This window comes from Bombyx mori, chromosome 17 (genome assembly GCF_030269925.1).
Source record: "Bombyx mori chromosome 17, ASM3026992v2".
In the NCBI taxonomy this organism is placed as follows: domain Eukaryota; kingdom Metazoa; phylum Arthropoda; class Insecta; order Lepidoptera; family Bombycidae; genus Bombyx; species Bombyx mori.
In genome coordinates, this window is record NC_085123.1 from 3472409 (window position 1) to 3493527 (window position 21119).

At 36.1% G+C, this 21119-nt stretch overlaps 2 protein-coding genes across 3 annotated transcripts in view; one reads left to right on the plus strand and one right to left on the minus strand.

Moving 5' to 3' along the window:
• Positions 1-1109: 1109 nt before the first annotated feature.
• LOC692850 (uridine 5'-monophosphate synthase) lies at positions 1110-5298 on the minus strand. Its single transcript, NM_001046695.1, is given in 4 exon segments — positions 1110-2022; positions 3342-3811; positions 4464-4938; positions 5105-5298. Coding segments are annotated over 4 exon segments (1422 nt in total). The 5' UTR covers positions 5249-5298; the 3' UTR covers positions 1110-1689.
• Positions 5299-7408: 2110 nt separating this feature from the next.
• LOC101740760 (zinc finger protein 484) overlaps positions 7409-21119 on the plus strand; it is a 31493-nt gene continuing 17782 nt past the window's right edge. The window contains exons 1-6 of one of the 2 annotated variants that reach the window (XM_062673292.1): positions 7409-7584; positions 8090-8137; positions 12443-12641; positions 13119-13285; positions 18671-18819; positions 20029-20230. In XM_062673292.1, the coding sequence (XP_062529276.1) occupies positions 8119-8137; positions 12443-12641; positions 13119-13285; positions 18671-18819; positions 20029-20230 (736 nt within the window). In that variant the 5' untranslated portion in view covers positions 7409-7584; positions 8090-8118. Of the gene's footprint in view, positions 7585-8088; positions 8138-12442; positions 12642-13118; positions 13286-18670; positions 18820-20028; positions 20231-21119 lie in introns of those variants that run through there. The other variant, XM_062673293.1, reaches the window with a different exon arrangement.

Below are 21119 nucleotides of genomic sequence, written 5' to 3' on the forward strand. Positions count from 1 at the left end.
AAGCATGATAAATTATGAAATTTTATATAATCAATCATATTAAATCGATATCAAAGTCAATAAATAATGTACAACCCAAAACAGACGTTCGAACTGACGTGACAATGACATTTGGCGCGCTAAGCATGGCGGATTTTCGGCCTCATTAGACGGAGACGGAGATATTTACGTATATTCATGTTTCATTTTATGTACGCACTGAAATACTGTTATATTGTTTTCCTGCGAGTTAAAGTGCTGAGTAAGAACGAGATAGATATATGTTTATGTATGTGCCTTCAAAATGGGTGCTATTTATATAAACAATTGTACGTATAGAACAATATGTCGTGTCCCTACTATAAAGGTCTATGGGTAGGCCCAAAACAGACGGCCAAACTGACGTGACAATGACATTTGGCGCGCTAAACATGGCGGATTTTCGGCCTCATTAGACGGAGACGGAGACATTTACGTATATTCATGTTTCATTTTATGTACGCACTGAAATACTGTTATATTGTTTTCTTGAGAGTTAAAGTGCTGAGTAAGAACGAGATAGATATATGTTTATGTGTGTGCCTTAAAAATGGGTGCTATTTATATAAGCAATTGTACGTATAGAACAATATGTCGTGTCCCTACTATATAGGTCTATGAACCAAGCAAGTAGGTGAGCTCACGACACTCAAACTTGACGATGTTGCTAACACTAACCTTAGCAACAGCAGTGCTTCGCAAAATTTACCACCGAATTGGAAACGCGACCCACTGAGAAGATCCGGCGAGAAACACAGTGGGCTGTGTCTATGGGTCAATTTATTCGTCGAGCCCTTCGTCGCAAGCGACGGTTTCGACGAGAACGATGACCGTTGCTTGAGGTACTTATAAAAGTTAGTGGATCGGGAGGATCCGAAATGACGTGTTTAGGGCGACGTCGACTGTTTATCATTCGATCGGATATGCATAGTAGAAGTAAGAAGGATCATCTTGTATAGAGGACAAGTTGAAGTGTCCATCTATAAACAGCAGTTTTTCTTGGAAGACTCACCGAAATATCACTAGTGTAAGAAACAGAAATGATATAAACATTTTTTGTGGCTGGTGTAGTTAAAAAATATCCAGTATTTAAAATCTCAACTGTTTATTTTAATTACTATTTACGGAGGAAGCGTTTCTGTCCTACTTAGTTTAATATCCTAATAAAATAGTTGGCGCTTTTTGTAAAATCTTTCCATTTGCTGCTATGGCGCCACCTTAATTGACTCCCTTTCAGTGAACTATTTTGAATACACTGAGATGGTACTCTTTACCTAACTCCTTACTTCTATTCTCCATACTTCAAAATAAGAGGCATTTCTAATACACTTTTAAGCAGATCCCATGTGTTAGATAAACAAAAAATTAAACTGTGAAAGTTGTTTTAAATACTTCTAAAGATTTTAATTTAGTAGTATATTCATGTGAAAGACTATTTTTAGCATAACACACATATGGTGTTAAAACACAAATGTTAAAGTTTGAAAGAAGATTTTATTCTTATCACAAAATTCGGAATGCTTGTATTGGACCCAATTATGGAAGATTTCAATTCAGCTTTTAAAAAGCACATAGTTAGTGGATACTTTGTATCACAGATATAGTTTTTACAATATTGGCATTTAGGAAATTATTTAACAATGCTTAAACTGAGTTTTTAGAACAAGATAATCATTCTAATTTACCAGATATTCTTTTAATATAACATTTCCATAACGCATCCTTATAAGCTACAGCTTGAACTTCTGGATTCTTTGCTGCTGTGATACCTCTTCCGACAACAATTACGTCGGCACCATTTTCCACCACAACTTTTTCAGGTGTTTTATAAATCTGGCCAAAATCGTCTTTTGAGCATTCAAGTTGTACTCCTGGAGTTAATTGAATCAGGCCAGGGTTTTGGAAGGTGTCCTTGTTTTGACAAACAAATCCGGTTATGATGTTTGCATATTTGGATGCCATACTGACTGTTTCCTGTTTATATTGTTGTGTTATAAGATTTCCCTGTAAAATTTTGTAATTTAAAAAATTTATTCTTTATATTGTTTTTTTTTGTGTCACCTCATTGTTCGAGTAAGAATTAGATCTGCTTGTTTTTTAACCTATATTTTTTTTACTTATTACTTATATGGGTGGACGAGCTCCTGCTCACCTGGTGTTATCTGGCGTGAAGAGCTCATAGACATCAACAAATAAATGCCTTCACCCACCTTGAGATAATGACACCAGTTCTAAGTCTTAGTTTTATAGTAAAATTGCTGGGCAGTGGTAACCTACCCGTACAAGTTCACAAGACAACCTACAACCAGTAATTTCACAAATGTTTTTTTTAGGTTTGATTTTTTGTTCACAATGAAAGTAATTCATGAACATTTGCTAAGTATGTATTTCATTAGAATAAGAATCTGCCTGCAGGATTCTAATGATGACAAAGTTGCATCAGTTAATTCGAATGCATTGGGAGTCCTATTTCGCAGGCCACAGCAACTTTAAAGTGTTTGTTTTTCCTTGGAGATAACATAATCACTCTAAATGCTTAGAATTTTATGATTCTAAACCAAACATAGTATAAAGTTGGATATTATAAAGGATTAAACGAGATGATTTTGCAATTATGTCCATTAGTTGATATCTTGTATATGGAAACTGGCTTTCTTGTCACTTTAAACCGATTTGTCTACATTTGATTCAAACCCTACATCCCAGTAGAGGGTAATAGGACAGAAAGAAGAAAAAGGGCAACAGTTCAACCCTGTCAGGGGAAATTTCCCGATAATGTCAAGAACGGCGAGCGACAAACCCAGTAATGCGAATTAGCGCTGCCAACGCGAATTTTTACGAGACGTGCGGACGGCAATTATTAAGAGTACCATGTCACCAGAACAAAAATACGTCCAGACGTCTAGGCCACCAGTAATCTCTAAGTAACAAAAAAACCACTGTCCATCTTGCAATTAGATTGAAGTATTGTCTATGTAAATATATTCCTAAACCTTCGTTCAGATCTTATAGAACTTGGTACAATTATTTGTATTCCAGGAAGACTGTTAAAAAATCAAACCCGTGAAATAATTTGGGTAATTACTGGTGGTAGGAAGTCTTGTGAGACCACACAGGCCCTGCCTATTTCTGCCATAATCTGCAGTAATGCGTTTCAGTTTGAAGAGTACTGTTGTACTGTTAAAAGAGAGACCTTATAACTCATGTCTCAAAGTGGCTGGCATTTACATTATAGATGTCAATAGGCTCCAGTAACCACTTAAATTCAGGTGGGTCGTGAGCTCATCCATCTATCAAAGCAATAATAAATAAATAAAACATACCTCACTACTCATTTCAGCAAGCAAGAACACTCCCTTAGTGATGCAATTCATTGAACCATTCAGTGCCTTCAATATGCCTTCACCGGGTAAAGAATGAACTGTAACACAGTCTGCCCATTCACCTATTTTGTACAGTCCTTTTGAATACTGCAATGACACAGTGTGTCCGATGTCAGCATACTTCCTATCTTCAAGTATAAGGAAATTAAACCTGTCAGCAAGCTGTTTCAGCCTCACAACAAAGTCATCTCTAAAATCATCAATTATGTCTATATGTGTTTTGACCATACAAATGTGTTCTCCAACTTTTTCTAGCAGATCTAAAATACCAGTAGTCATGGTGAGGTCTGCTGAGAGACATAAATTAGTTTTCTTTGTGGCCATAATGTTGAATAGTTGCCTGGCTACAAGATTTGTTGCAAAATCTATTCTTTTTTCATATGGTAGTATAACACGTTCCATAAGTTTTTCTGAAAAGCAAAATTATCTCTGTGGGTTAATGGGAGCACTATGCATAATTGATTTATCAACATTTATTTTCATCTTTATGTAGTTTGATATTTTAGTATTTGAGTTGTAAAGTAATACAAAATTTAGTTCTACAATGTTAATCTTGAACAACACTGTTCCAGAAATCAGTTTTGTCAAATTTCATTACATTCTTCAAATGATGTTAAACAAGTCCTTTGTATCAGTGCCTTAACTGTGCCCCTTGGGGGTAACGACAAAGCTAAGATCTTTCACTGAACGGGTTAAAACTACTCAGTAGACCTAAAGTCCAAATATTCTTTGGTACTTGTAATTAGGCAAGATTATTTAATACCTTTTTTTTTTCTATTTTGGCCACTGCCACTCTCCTGACAATTAATCGATATCTATAATGATTATGCTTACTTATGCTTGCTTACAATCACAGAGCCCACTGGGTTTCTTGCCAGATCATCTCGGTGGGTCCCTATCCTGATCCAGTGGTAGATTCAGCACGGCATTGCCCTTGCTAAGGCTAGTCTTTGCAAATTTGCCAGGCAGAGCACAATAAGCTCTCTACACATCTGTTAAAGCTAGGATAGCCCCTCGAGGCTCCAAACATTGGTAAAAAAGATTAAAATAAAATAGTTTTACCTATAACAGGAGCCTTTGTTTCATTCAAGTAATTTTTTACTGTAACTACAATTTCATCTGTTATTTTCTTGTGTTTTTTAAGTATTTCAATCAATGTTCTCATTGTGAACAATGATTTTACATGGATGCCATTTTTAGCTAAGTTCTCCCTACCACCTTGCTCCCGGTCTAAAATAATGGCAGCTTCTGTAGTTACGAGCCCTTCATTTTTCAAATCTTTGACTGTTTCCAGTATGCTTGAGCCAGATGTTATGACGTCCTCGATGATGAGACATGTGTCATCTTTTTTAAAATGACCTTCAATGCTTTTTTTGGTTCCATAAGATTTTGTTTCTTTCCTTCTCATCAACATAGGTTTTTTCGCTTGTATACTTAGTAGTGTAGCAATGGGCAAGGCAGTATATGGAACTCCACACAAATGATCAAATTGGCTGTCTTTTACGGCTAAATCGTACAACATATTCGAGGTAAGCTCCTACAACAACAAAAAAAAGAGGTACCTTTTTATTATTTTTCTTGAACTATTGTGTTATCGGGCTTTTAACCATAATAATTAGATGGTCTTATTTAATCGTACGAGAGGCCTGGAGACCGTTTACGGAGCGTAAACATAATTTATTTTCTTCAGCATTTTGACTTACCATGATGTCGGGATAACTAACAATAACCCTCAAATCAAAATAGGCCGGTGTTTTGATGCCGGTCTTAGTAGTAAAATCTCCAAATTTCACGGCATCAATAGAAAATAGTTTTAAAGCTAGATCTTCTAGTTTATCTAAACCCATCGTTACTGCAACAGGCAACGAATTCACAAAGAGAAATTAAAAAACGAAAAAAAAACCACAGCAAAAACACGTGTCAATCTATGTATTATGTTTTTTTAAAGGATTTTATGACTTGGTAACTAAGACTGTTAGGTCATGTCTTATTTTAATTTATTAAATATTCTTATTTTTATTAAAAATAAATATTAAGGAGTGAAATGAAATAAAATGAAGATGATTAATTTGAAACATTAATCAACTGGGATGAAATTAAATGAAATGAGATGAGATGATATGGGATGAAATATAATCTCAGTAAAATGATTTACTGAGATTTTTTCAGTGGACTTTTTGGAAGATCCCGAGAAGCTACGTCCAGCGGATTTGTTTCATTTTTCCACATTTGTGCACATTCACAGATATTAAACAGTTAATAAACAACCGTTATTACACATTTAAACCTGACGAAACACTAAATAGACAATGGCCGTTTTCCAATATGCGTATTTCCAAGTACGCGTTCCCGCCAAAAAGTCTATTGTTGTTTTTTATTTATTGCTTAGATGGATGGACGAGCTCACAGCCCACCTGGTGGTAAGTGGTTACTGGAGCCCATAGATATCTACAACGTAAATGCGCCACCCACCTTGAGATATAAGTTCTACAACGGCTGCCCCACCCTTCAAACCGAAACGCATTACTGCTTCACGGCAGAAATAGGCAGGATGGTGGTACTAAACTTATCCGTGCGGACTCACAAAAGCACCTACCACCAGTAATTACGCAAATTATAATTTTGCGGATTTGATATTTATTACACGATGTTATTCCTACACCGTGGAAGTTAATCGTGAACATTTGTTGAGTACGTATTTCATTAGAAAAATTGGTACCCGCCTGAGATTCGAACACCGGTGCATTGCTCAACACGAATGCACCGAACATAGATTATAGTAGGTAATGCATATATAGTACAGGACTAGTGATAAGCAACTTAGGGAAACACTTTTTTCCTACCTAGCTGAAAGCCTTGAGAGGCTATTTCAGCGTAACCTTAAAAGTAGGTGAGCTCACGGGGCTCAAACCCGACGATGTTCGACGACTGAGAAGATCCGGCAAGAAACTCAGTAGGCTGTGTCTGAGGGTTAATTTACTCGTCGAGCTCTTCGTCGCAAGCGACGGGTTCGATGAGAACGATGACCGGACTATCACCAAGAATAGAGTATTGTTTGATGTTTTTTTTTATATAATTTTAAGAGATTTACTATTTCTAGTACACTATTTTAAAATTAAGTGTATTATCTATGGTACACTAGATGAGCGCACAGTCTTTATAGTGCGAAGTGGTGTTTTCGATGTTATATTGTTCCATCTTTAGAATGTTAGAACGGTATTCTAGATCAGTAATACCATCTTAATTTAATTCTTTTAGGGCACTTATTGACATCCGTTTTAGTCTATCAAAGAGTATTGTGCACACTGAAGGAATAGCTAATATTATTTCAAGTCCCGCAAACCTTACAAAAGGTGATGAGGTGAATTTATATCATCTTTATGAAATAAGAATTTGAGGTACTAGAAAAACGTTACAACTTGTCAATAAGAGTGCAATTCTGCTCGATACATTTTAGTATTTGAGTGAATATTGATATTTTACACAATAAAACAAATACATAATTTGATTTAATGCAACTGTGACAATGTTTATTTGTTTGTTTTTTACTTTTCTGTGTAAGTGGGCAAAAAAGCTCACATCCCACCAGTTGTTATTATAAATATCACCCACTAAGTTTCGCACCGGATTTTCTCAGTGGGTCATGATTTCGATCCGGTAGTCAATTCAGCGAAGCACTGCTGTGGCTAGGATAGGTGTTAACGAATTTTTTCAGTGAGCTTGAATAGCCTCTTGATCTACCAGCAATTAGGCTGGGAAAATAGTCAAATAAAATAATATAGGCATCTTACCCAAGAACTCTTTAAATCTATTAAAGTAACGCAGAATTGGAATACCCCTTAGGCTAGCGACCATTAGTAAGGGGACCATATTAAATATGCCGCAATCATCTCGACATATTAGATCAAAGTCTTAAGTAATATATTATATTCTACTCTTTCTGCTTCATTCTTCAAATCCAAACCAGCATTAATGGGTTGAAATGTATTGAATTCTTGGCAACACTATTTTGACATTCCATTGTTGATTTGACGTTTTAAAACTCTCAAAACCATTCTCGTTCACGTTGTACTTACTCTCGTTCTCGTTCTTAGTTTTTTAATAATTTGTTTGGTGTTTTGACTGATTTGTAGTAATTTATGTGTTTCTGTTTCATGTTGTTTATGTTATCACGCTAATCATGGTAAGTTAAGTTCAATTTATTTAACTATTGCTTGCATGGCTTAGATAAAATACGATTTAAAAGACGTGTGAAGTGTTCATTTTTTTTACCAGAAAGTAACACAACAAATCCGGAGTTTTGTTTTCAAAAATTTGGCGCCAAAGTTGACATGAATACAAAAGTAAAATATGTTACAAGTAGTTAATATTTTTAATAAAATTGTAATTCCTAATGTATATAATTCATATTGGGCATAGCACGGTTCGCCAGGTAAAAGTTTTTGTGTACATGTAGGCTGCGGCACGCTATCGCTACCCCTCCTATCGTATTAGTGGGGTCCCCCTCCCTTCTGTAGGGGATGTATGGGCAGACAAAGGGTAGGCGCCCCTAACGCGGCGGAGGGGTCCTTGGTTAACTCGGGTTGACGGTCGGAACAGGGATTACTATTTCAAGTTCATTTTGTTATATTCAGCCCTTCTAACGGTAGTGTGTGCGTACGTTATAAAATTTAATTTTTCAATTTTAGGGACGCAACAACAAAGTTTAGTACGGAGCATGGACGATAATAGCGACGGTAAGTGAACTTAGCATTTCAGTTTTATTTAAATATACTGATTTACATACATTTAAAAAAAAAACATTCGAGTTTCCGCCTTAATCCTTGAATCGTTAGGTCCAAGTCTTAATTTGTTATTTATTTATTTTACACTGACAGACGATTAGACAGGCTTTAAAGTTTCCGTTTCTCATTTTAATAGTGATTTTAATTCATTATTAACATCCCGCTGACTGCGCATTGAGGGACATAGCGTATGTAAGTTTATATGACTTATCAAAAACTGAAACATATAGAGTGTTTTTTTTTTTTAAATATGCAGTGGTGTTTGACTCGACACGAAACTGTGACTTTTTGAAGGAGCGAGCACAAGATATCGTTTGCACTATGCCATGAACGCGTAAAGAGTTTTAATGTGAAATATAAATACTAAATTCTAGAATCGCAGGTCAAGTATTAAGGTCGTTCTAATTATCAAAAGTCACTCGTTCTTGACATCGGCAATGCATTTAAAATATACTCGTAGTCTTGAATAAATTTATTAAATGCGAAAGATATTGAATAAAGGGAATGTTTGGTATAATTCGTAATTAATGTCCATCGGTATATTCAAAGACAAACCTTTGTCCAGTAAGCTGTTTGGTAAATAGTACGATTTTATTGATCATCAATTATATCGGACACGGTGTCCTACTAAATATTCATAAAATACGAAATATATACAATAATATACGTACATATTAGTAGACTTAATCGATACGCGAATATCCACAATCGAAGTAGCTTTTTTTTAAATATTAATTAGTTATTCTCGACCGCGCCTTACAATGACATCGCGAAAAATATATACCCATATGCTGAAACGTCTCGTACGCTACTTATATTATGATGTAAATATGTACTATGTAAAAAAACTTAGGTTAATTGCCGACAATAGGATCAATGCCGCGTGAACTTGAACTCGGCGAAGTATATAAAATACAATTACATAATAATAAATTCGATCAGATAAGATTGAACATAGCATACATTAGGTACGTTTGTAAAAACAACGCATACAGTTTTAAACGAACACGTGCTAGTCCAAAATCATCTTAAATGTCCAACAGAAAAAACTCCCTCTGCAAAGTTAACTGAAAAAATTATAATCTGTAGAAGTCAGTAACTTTTCTGGCTACTTACTGAAACCGTTGGTCGCTCCGATGTGACTATCGGTACTTTTATAAAAACGATCGATTACTTCAGTCTACTGCCCTCACAGAAACCTTCCCTGAATGAATACTAAAACAATTGTACCATGTTTCATCACAATCGGATTAAAATGACTTAGGAACGCAATATAACTTCAAACATACAAACATTCATTTTTATTTATATAAAGAATACGCACCGATAAAACACCGCATGTAATATATACATAGATCGCTCACTAACCTACATAGGCTAATAGATAGGGTGCACGTTGATAGACACATAAATACTAAGTTGGCACGATTTTCGGAGAGACATATTTTTTCTTCTTTTTTTTATTGCTTAGATGGATGGATGAGCTCGCAACCCGCCCGGTGTTAAGTGGTTACTGGAGCCCATAGACATCTAGAACGTAAATGCGTAACCCACCTTGAGATATAAGTTCTAAGGTCTCAGTATAGTTACAACGGTTGCTCCACCCTACAAACCGAAACGCATTACTGCTTCACGGCAGCAATAGGCGTGGTGGTGGTACCTACCCGTGCGGACTCACAAGAGGTCCTACCACCAGTAATAATCTTGGGAATCATCTAACATATACATACCACTGTGAAGGTCACATTGAAACATGTACCATAAACCATATTGTGATCTAGTGAAATACGCGAAATTTATAAATTGCCGAATTGTTGACAGCTGGTTTTGTTTTGAGTTTTATGTCGCTGACCAACTTCCCCAACTGGCATTTCCAGTCCAAAGTAACGCAGGTGCTTTTGTGTAAAAAATAGTATACTGTTACTCCTATAATTTCGTGGGCGGTCTCATTCTGGTCATTCTCGTTGTGATTTTAACGAACTATTGTTAACGCCCACCATTATACCTCAGATATCACGTCTGTTTTAAAAGTACCATAAATATTCCGATTAATTTTGAAATTCAATCTTAGTTTGTATTATGACATAATTTCGTTACATCCAGTAAATTCTAGTACTGGTTTACTGGTTCTTACTATGCAAATTACTAATCTATATATTAATACGTGAAGCAGAATCTTTGTACCCCTTTTTACGAAAATTGCGCGGACGGAGGAGTATGAAATTTCCCACACTTTTAGAGAATATAGAGAAGGAGTACAGAATGCTGCTTTTTTAATTATGCATTAATTATACATTAAATCCATTAAAAAAAAGTACACACTACCATGTATTTGACACACACACATAATAACATTGTTTATTGGTTAATATTGTTTATCTTTAATATTATTTGTCTATAGACAATATAACCATAATAATGTCCAAACTTATAATTTCAATGAATTCTAGTCGAATTTCGACTACTACGGGACCACTAGTAATACCTTAATATTCTTACGGCTGGTCGACAGTCGCCATACCTTCTTGCGCCATTGTCCCGGTAAAGCAGTACCTTTTTTTATCCTTACCTATAGCCTGAGAGGCTATTTCAGCTTCACCCTAACGTGTAGGTGAGCTCACGGGGCTTAAACCGGAAGTGTTGCTAACGCTGGCCCTAGCAAGAACAGTGCTTCGCAGAATTTACCGCCGCTGAGAAAATCTGGCAAGAAACTCAGTGGGCTGTGTCTGTGGGTTAATTTACTCGTCGAGCCCTTCGTCGCAAGTGACGGGATCGGCGAGGACGGTAACCGGTGCTTGAGGTACCTAAAAGCACCGTTAATGGATCGGGAGGATCCGTAATGACGTGTTTAGGGCGACGTCGACTGTTTACGAAGCAGTACCGAGTAGCAGTAAATACGGGTTTGATATCCTCCCTTTTTAGGGTTCAATAGCCGAATGACAAAAAAATACAATATTTATTACGTAAAGTTTGTCGGTTTGTCGCACGTCACCAATGGTCGCCCCGATTGAGGGGGAACCCGCGGGCCGCAAGAGATTCTTCTCTTTCATAATATACTTTAGAAAAGATGGCTTCATAGGTTTTTATAAAAATCACCACCACTAGATTACAATCGTACCTATGTTTCAAAGAACTATTTAGCTTTCGCTCTAAGCTCATTATTTTAACGAAATTCCCAAAAAAATGATCAGTGTACGTAAGCATAATATAGTAACATCGATTATGTTTAAAGAGTTATTATGATTGTGTTTATCTGATGGTAGGACCTCTTGTGAGTCCGCGCGGGTAGGTACCACCACCCTGCCTATTTCTGCCGTGAAGCAGTAATCAATTTCGGTTTGAAGGGTAGGGCAACCGTTGAGCTATACTTGAGACCTTAGAACTTATATCTCAAGGTGGGTGGCGCATTTACGTTGTAGATGTCTATGGGCTGCAGTAACCACTTAACACCAGGTGGGCTGTGAGGTCGTCCACCCATCTAAGCAATAAAAAAAAGAGATCTTTTATTGATGCAGAATTCACAATAGGTATTGAAATGAATTTTATTTTAGTCAATAATAGACCGGAGCCTAAAAAGATGTTCCCTCTACTCACACTTTGTATCGTATCGCGTTGAAATTTCAAATTAAAAGAACAAGTATAATAACAATAAAAACCAGTTAAAACAATTATGACAATAGTTAGTAAAAGCATTGGTTTGAACAAGATAATTTATGTACTTTATTTCTGGTACCTGAGCGAAATGAGAGAGACAATGTTGAATCTTTTGTATATTTCTTGAACACCAAATAAAAAAAAAAAAAAAAAATCGTAAGAGACGACTTTCCTGCAGCTTATCTACTACGTCACGAACTATAACGCTACCGCGGATGTAGTCATGACGAATGCGATCTATTCGCGTAACGCCACACATCCACCGCAGCATCTTCATTTCTGTAATAAATAAAAACCAGAATGAACGTTTTAGGACCTGTGTGCTTAGTGCGAGTTTCTTAACGTTCTCGATAGCGTAAAAGTTACGCCAAATTTGTATGCAGGTGTAATAGCGCCCCTAGCGGCAAACGTACGCAAACGATCCCATTCCATACAAATATGAGTTAACTTTTACGCTATCGAGATCGTTAAAATACTCGCACTAAGCACACAGAAAAGACGATAATTCGTTCGCTTAGTTAGGCTAATGGAAGATTAGCCTGTAAATTTATGAAGGTTACCTGTAAATTAGTCAATTCGTTCTCAGCTTTAATCCTATTTCAGATACATCAATGGAATACGAAATAAAAAAGAGTTTGATGACCCGGAACAAATTAGCTATAATAATAAAAGGGAACAACGGTAGTTTCCAGTTTGGTTGCGTTTATTGTACGTACAAGGCCAACACTAAGAAGGCGTTGGAGAAACATTTGCTAGTGCATAACAAGCAATACAGATATCTGTGCGGGATTTGCGGAACTGGGTGCGTTTTTGATTTGTTTGGTTTTTTTTCTAACGATAACGCAGCTCTGATCGGAAACAGTCATCGTCAACAATGAACAATATTGGACGATTAAAGTAAAATATTATACAAATAGATTGAAGTTTATTAAAGGCAGATGTGTTGTTAACAACAGTCCAAGACTTCAAACCGGACATCAAGACTGCTATGCGGCATAAATTTGTGCAATGGTCGGGTCTACCCGTGCTGTAGATGATCTTCATTTACTCTTTTACGACCAGTCGCCAGCCTGACGTACTCTATTCTTGATAAACAAAGAATTGGATAAATGTATATTTATTTTTGTATCTTTTTCGTCTAGTAATGACCCTTCCGTTAACGGGCGTACGCTGTCAGTGTGGAATATCATAAGTGAATAGTCTGTTTTCTATACAATACAATATAGTTAATATAGTTTGATACAATATTCGCCCTTTTTCAATTAGTAATTTTTTTTAGGTTAAAACGCAAAGAACATTTAGAGAGACACACGCTCGAGCACATGGAAATAAGACCTCACGTTTGTCCTGAATGCGGGAAAGGATTCAAAAGAAAAGAACATTTGAACATACATTTCGCTACACATACCGGCAACAAGAGCCAAGAGTGCTTTGTGTGTAAAAAATGTGAGTATTTTTACATAATAAAAAGCATACCAAATACACGTAAGGGTGAAATACGAATGAGTGGATAACGGGGAACAGAAAGGATTAAATATAAGATGGCGATGTACAACTACACAAGACGCATTAATGATGAGCCAGAAAATCAGTACAGTACCGGGCGTTAATATTGCACATCGACTTTTGCATAGAGATAATCGGCTAATTTCTGCGAAAACGAAACACTAGAACTCCGGTATCAATTAGAACGGCACACTACCGCACTTGAACGACGACTGACAAACTCACATAAGTAGTGTCGAAGTGCAGTATTTATTGCCGGGTACTGTATGGAGTTTGCAAACAGTTTACGTCGTTATTTAACAATAAAGGCTGGACAGCCGAGTTGTTAGTCTGACTGATTCGGCAACTTTAATCAGTTATTTTATAACTATCATTATATTTCTCAGTGAATTGAAACGATTCCATTCATTTCGTTTATTTTCTAGTTTTACATACCACTGTATGGATACGACCTTCTTCTTGCCGTTATCCCACATAATGTGGGGTCGACTCGGCATGTCTTATCATGCTGCATAGGGATTTGGCATGAGTTTTACGACCGGCCGGCCTCTTGCCTGACGTTAACCCTCTCCGCGTTATATTATTATATCCAGTGTGCTTAGTGCGAGTTTTTGAACGTTCTCGATAGCGTAAAAGTTAACTTAAAATTGTATGCAGTTGGAACAGCGCCCCTAGCGCCAAACGTAGGCAAGCGTTCCAATTCCATACAAGTTTGAGTTAACTTTTACGATATCGAGTACGTTAAAAAACTCGCACTAAGCATACTGTAGTATGCATATACATTACAACGTACTATAAGGAGGGAGTTTTCAGTTTTTTTTTTGTTTCTTTAACTTCATTCATTTTGATTCTTTAATACATGATTTGCGTTTTGTCATAATAAACATTTACATTAAAATTAAGGTTTTCAAATACTAAAAAGATAAAAATACCACATATTTTATTCATTTTCTTTTTTGTGTGTTTATAAAAGACAATAAGTCGAAAGCAAATTAAATAGACATGACCAGTTTTGATGAATATGGATAGCCGAGAATCATGACTAGGTGATTCAGCATGCGAAGAATCTTGAAAATCGTGCCTTTAGCTTAAGTGTGACTATGCGCGTAGGTTGATCTACATTATTCTAATGTGCTCGAGATTTGTCAGTGTTGTGGCTTAGAAAGAACGTACATTAGGGACGGCACTACCATTACTGCATAGTCTGGTATCATATATATCATAGTCATATCATTGGACTTTTTGGCGGGAACGCGAGGAGTGAAGTTGTGTGATTTGTTTTATTTTGTCTATTTAATCTATCTTCAGGTTTAAATGTGTAATAACGGTGGTTTATTAACTGTTTAGTATCTGTGAAAGTGCACAAATGTGGGAAAATGAAACAAAGCCGCTGATCGTAACTTCTCGGGATCCTCCAAAAAGTCATTGAAAAAATCTTAGTAAATGACCACCATTTTACTGAGATTATATTTCATCCCAGTTGATAACGTCTCAAATTTATCATCTTCATTTCATTTCATTTCACTCCATATTATCATTTTTCATAAAAATAAGAATATAAATTAAAATAAGACATGACTTAAAGGTCTTAGTTACCAGGTTTTAAAATAGCTTAAAAAAAAGTCGTATCATTGGTGCGTAATTTTTAAATATGATCACTTCAGTAGTGAAAATTACCCATAGAAACAGCCCACTTCTCGCCGGATCACCTCAGTGGGTCGCGTTTCCGATCCGGTAGTAGATTCTGCGAAGCACTGCTCTTGCTAGGGCCAGTGTTGGCAACGCTTCCGGTTTGAGCCCCGTAAGCTCATCCACACGTTAGGGCGAAGCTGAAATAGCCACTCAAGGTTATCAAGCATAGGTTAAAAAAATAATAGAGAAAAGATTTTTAGTGATCCCTAAATAGGGGACAGGAGACGGCTATATCGAACAAAAACATTTTAAAGTGGCGAACCCCAAGAACATGGCGGCCCCCACAGGGATCGCGATCCCGAGTCTGCGTACCACTGGTCTATACAAACTTGCGAACATTGTGGTTAGCCGCTCGCGGTAGTTTGTGCACGGATGCGGGCTTACCATACTAAATTGAAAATCAGTTTTCATAATAATCATAGTGGCTCTAGTACATGTCCCTATACACGCTATATAAGCGATAGGGATACCAATATATTAATTAAATTAAAACCGATATATTTTAAATGATAATATTTAGTAAATGTTATTAGATCCATTATTTTATGATTTTAATGGATTATGAATGTAATTAAATTCTTTATAACTATTATATAATCTATGAATTTTATATTTATTTTATATTTACACACTTTTTATTCAAGTAAGAACATGCTGGAATGTTAAAATTTTATAATATATTTATTTATGTACCATGTCTCTGGCAATAATTTGAATTGAATTGAATAAAATGTCTTCTATATTGGCGCAATACTACTATTTACTTACTAATATTAGTGAAAGTTAGCTGTTTCCTTAATGTTAACATTATTGGTTTACTATCAAGAGAATTCATGAACAAACTACCTGTCCCCCTTTTGTACTATAAATGTGAGTGGCCATTGTTACGTCACCAACGCTCACGTAATTATTTAAAAAAAATATTACGTCAGTTACGCTGTCATAAGTTATAAAAATATATACTTCGAAAGTATTTCGTAGGTTATGAAGCATTGAAAGAGTTTTGTCCCTCACAAGAAAAGTGAAAGTTCGTATAAATGCTATAGAGGCGCGTAAGCTTTGACGTCATATCTTGCTAACGACGGAATATAAACTACTGAACAAACAAATATAATAATATGATATCTTGTCTATAATTTCTACATATTTAGCATCCGGTGCAATACCGGTGAAACTGCAGCTCGCGAGCCATACGCAAATATTATTTATTTTATATAAAAAAAACATTTACAAATTGTTCTGAATCGACTAACGAGGATAGGCAGGGACGTCTTAAACTAGGATGGGGCCCTTGGGCACACAAGAATTTGAGGCCCTTTTGGAAAGTAAAAAAAGCGAATTATAATTTTTAAAAAATACTTAGTATGACCATTTATTATACATAATCAAATACAGTATAATATAATATGTCATTAATGATATTAGAATTGATTGATTTAGAATTGATGATATTAGATAATAGAATTAGACTGGTTTTTGGTTACGATTTCGATAACGGTTTCTTTCGGGATTTCTGTTGAGCAAAATCTTCTATTATAGGCATAAATACCTTCTGATTACTGATTTGTGAAAAACGTGTAATGTGCCCGACAAAAATGTTTTGAGAATAAACGTGTGAGAGAAATTGTCGGTCTTTCGGGGCCCCCTGAGAATGGGGGCCCTGGGCACGGGCCCCGTGTGCCCTTATGGTAAAGACGGTATTGAGGATAGGACACCATTTCTATCTCTCAGCCCATTGTTGTTTACTTACACTATTTTTAATTAAAATTTATTTTCTATTTTTTAGTTGCTTTTTCTATGAAAGCGTATTTTGTTAGTTTTTTTTAAACTACTATTTATTTTTTAGTTGAATTTCAATTTTTGAAATATCTTCTTTTACATTTTTTTTTAAATATTGCATTGTCATCGGTCCTTAATAAGTATACCAAATTTCGAGTTAATCCGACGTTTTGCAGGGGTTCAAAATCATGTTCAAAGATTCCGTTACATACTAACTTACATACGTCTGAAGCTAATAAAAGCGTATTAAAAAATAAATAAAGAATCAGTATTAAAATGACTAAAACGAATCATAATCGTTTGATTAAACGCGAATGAATTTGGTATTGCAGATAAATTTCTCTTAATGCTTTATCGCATTATGTAACTATACTTGAGACCTTAGAACTTTGTATCTCAAGGTGGGTGGCGCATTTACGTTGTGGATGTCTATGGGCTCCAGTGACCACTTAACACACAATTTGAAGTCTCCCTTGTATTGTATTACCGTGCTGTATATTAGACCGGAATGTCTGATTAATTCGCAGCAAAATTAGGTATAATATATGTTGGTACGAACCCGTGTGTCTGATAATGCTTGTGACGAATTAAACTTTTAATAATATTAGATCATATCGAGGGATGAAAAGGTTTTTTTTTATTGCCTATATGTGTGGAAGAGCTCACAGCCCACCTGGTGTTAAGCGGTTACTGGAACCCATAGACATCTACAACGTAAATGCGCCACCTACATTGAGATATAAGTTCTGAAGTCTCAGTATATGTAGTTACAATGGCTGCCCCACCCTTCAAACCGAAACACATTACTGCTTCACGGCAGAAATAGGCAGGGTGGCGATACCTACCCGTGCGGACTCACAAGAGGTCTTACCACCAGTAATTACGCAAATTATAATTTTGCGGGTTTTATTTTTATTACACGATGTTATTCCTTCACCGTGGAAGTCAATCGTGAACAATTGTTAAGTACGTTTTGTATTTCATTAGAAAAATTGGTACCCGCCTGCGGGATTCGAACACCGTTGCATCGCTATATGCGAATGCACCGGACGTCCTATCCTTTAGGCCACGACGACTTCAAAATTCAAGATTGACTATTTGGTTTAAGCGACATTTCGCTTAATACGCGACATTTGTAAATAAAGGGCCTTTTTATTTGGTATTAGCATCAATAATTCGATGTTTTTAATTGAACTTGATTTAAGTTTGCCCCATTGAAATAGCTGAAGAGGTTTTTTATTATGATACTAGGTAGTCATTTTTATACATATAGATAGATAGATTTTTCCAAATTTTAAACTTTAAATGGCTCTCCTGTAAAGTTGCTAAAATATCGCTTAAACCAAATGCCCTTTCACTCCTCGATATAATTTATTATAGTGACGCCACAGTATATGTATATAATATATTATTGTCATACAATTAACAACTGACTAATACCCAGAGTTAATTTTTTTCAATTTATTCATAAAATCGCTGTAACCTCAGACTTTACGGGTTTTGTTCTCATTTTCGGCGGAACAATTGTATTAAATCTACGTATCGACGCTTGAAGGCAAACGTGACTAAGTGACAATGTGTGAACTTTACAGTAGACTAATTTAAAGTTGAAATACCTGAAAAAAATCATATATTTTAACGAATCTAGCTGTAGGATTGAAATGATTTTCATAGACCTAGAAATATATATTTTTTTGCGCATCGAATATGGTTATTGCCTATCATTTATGTACAAAGTAGTTATTGTCGCTTAGTCACGTTTGCCTTTCAAGCGTCGATATACTATTTTCCTGTTGATTCATTTGATGTTCAGCCGTTAGCCACGAACACCTAAAGATGGTTCACCGCTTTCAGCGTTCTACCGGAAGGACCACCTACAGAAACACATGCAGACGCACAACAAAAACTTAGCGAACAAATTGTATATAAGCGAGCAAATGTTGAAAATCAAACAGGAGGCCATGGAAATGCTGGACGATGATAACGTTGAAATAGAAATCCGGGTGAGTCTTAGCGAAGTGGGTAAATCTATATATGTATATATATATATATAAATTAATTTCTGTTCGTTAGTCTCGCTAAAACTCAAGAACGGCTGGACCGATTTGGCTAATTTTGCTCTTGAATTATTTGTGGAAATCCAAAGGTTTAAAAGGTAGACAAATATGAAAATGCTCGGAATTAAATAAAAATAATAATTTTGTTTTCCCTTTGATGTGTCCCCCCCCCCGTCGGTCGGATCCTTTTTGTTTGTTTTAAGTTTATTTTATGCAAAAGCTTAGGACTTATTTTTCGATTGAGGCACTACGAAGTCTGCCGGGTCAGCTAGTGTGCTGTAAAAAAAACTCCACGTGTAAACTTTCGTGCCTTGAAACGTCACAACTTCATTGCCTGTGACGTCATTTGGGGCTAAAATAACTGACAAGATAACTAACCGTAGGTACATGTTCAAACGCATAAGAAATCTTACGTTATGATGATTGGCGTGCAGTTTGTCGTTTATAAATGTGATTATTTGAGATATTTCCTTCCTTAATATTTCTCACAAATAGACATTAAAAATAGATAAATACTATATATAAAATACAATTATCATTGTTATAATTTAATTAAAATCGATTTTAACAGTTTGTAACCGGTACAATCATTAATTATTTCTTAAGTATTTGGACGTTCATACTAATAATACCAGTAAGAAAAACTTTCCCGAAATCCCAGAAACGAAGACGTGAATTTAGCGAGTTATTCTTGTCACGAAAACCGCGATCGAGTAATTAATGTAATGTAAGTTCGGGGAGCAATGTATAGTAAAGTTATACAACAAACAATCTATCTTCTTCTTCTATCTTCTATCTTCTTCTTCTTCTTCTTCTTCTTCTTCTATATATATAAAAATGAATTGCTGTTCGTTAGTCTCGCTAAAACTCGAGAACGGCTGAACCGATTTGGCTAATTTTGGTCTTGAATTATTTGTGGAAGTCCAGAGAAGGTTTAAAAGGTAGACAAATATGAAAATGCTCGGAATTAAATAAAAATAATAATTTTGTTTTCCCTTTGATGTGTCCTCCGTCGGACGAATTCCTTTTGTTTGTTTTAAGTTTATTTTATACAACAGTTTAGGTCTTTTATTTATCGATTGAGGCACTACGAAGTCTGCCGGGTCATCTAGTCTAGAAATATTTTTTAAATTACCAAACGAAGGTTTTTTTTAGGATAACTACGATCAGCCCACTGTTAAAATCAAGGAGGAAAACTTTAATGCGATATTCGAAAAGAATTACATCAAAATCGGAACCGGAGAGAGGCCGTTCATATGCCTCATCTGCAACAAGACGTACAAACGTAAAGATCATCTGAAGCTGCATAGCATGACGCATATGGAGAAGGACAAGGTCTGCTCGGAGTGCGGGAAAGGTAAGGTCCACCAGCCTCCTTACCTCCCACTGAAGCTAGGGTCCTGGTACCGGAGGACGTTGCCGGTTCGAGCTTAGACTACAAGATTTTCCTTAATTTAACTGTCTAGAATTCGGATCTAGACCGCCTCGCCTTGACACGTGATTTTTTGTGATATTTGTGTATTAAAATTAAAGACTAATCAATTAATGTTATAGAAGTTTTAGAGGACCGTTTTTAAATTATTTTCTTTGTTTACCACCACCGATTGACATTTTTTTTTTAATTTTTATTGCTTAGATGGATGAACGAGCTCACGGTCCAATTAGTGTTAAGTGGTTAACGGAGCCCAGAGACATCTGCAACGTAAAAGTCGCCACCTACCTTGAGATGTGAGTTCTAAGATCTTAGTATAGTTACAACGGCCCTTGAAACCGAAACGCGTTACTGCTTCACGGCAGAAATAGGCATGGTGGTGGTACCTATCGGTGCGGGCTCAGAAGACGTCCTACCACCAGTAAATTAATGTAATTATATGACTTTCCGATACAAGTTTTAAATCTATGCCCGTGATATCTAAAGAGTTTTGTGAAGAGAACATCCGGCGATGCCCCCGAGGGTATGGGCGGATACCGTTATTTAAAAAATTGATTTTTCGTGCCAAGACCCCCCTCTCTTCCTCCCTTCCCCCATCGATACCGTGTGCACGTGTGAATTTAACTATTCTCGAGCATCGACACAAAAAAAAATAGGGGAGGGTGGGAAACCTTGGGGCGCAGCGACCTATTTTTGTTTGAAAAAAAAACACTGCCTCGTGTAAGGTAAAACATAACCGGGTTTTTATTTCGTTCAGGGAATTTTTACATTCGCCACAAAATTTGTTTACTCTGTGCTACCATAGATAATGACG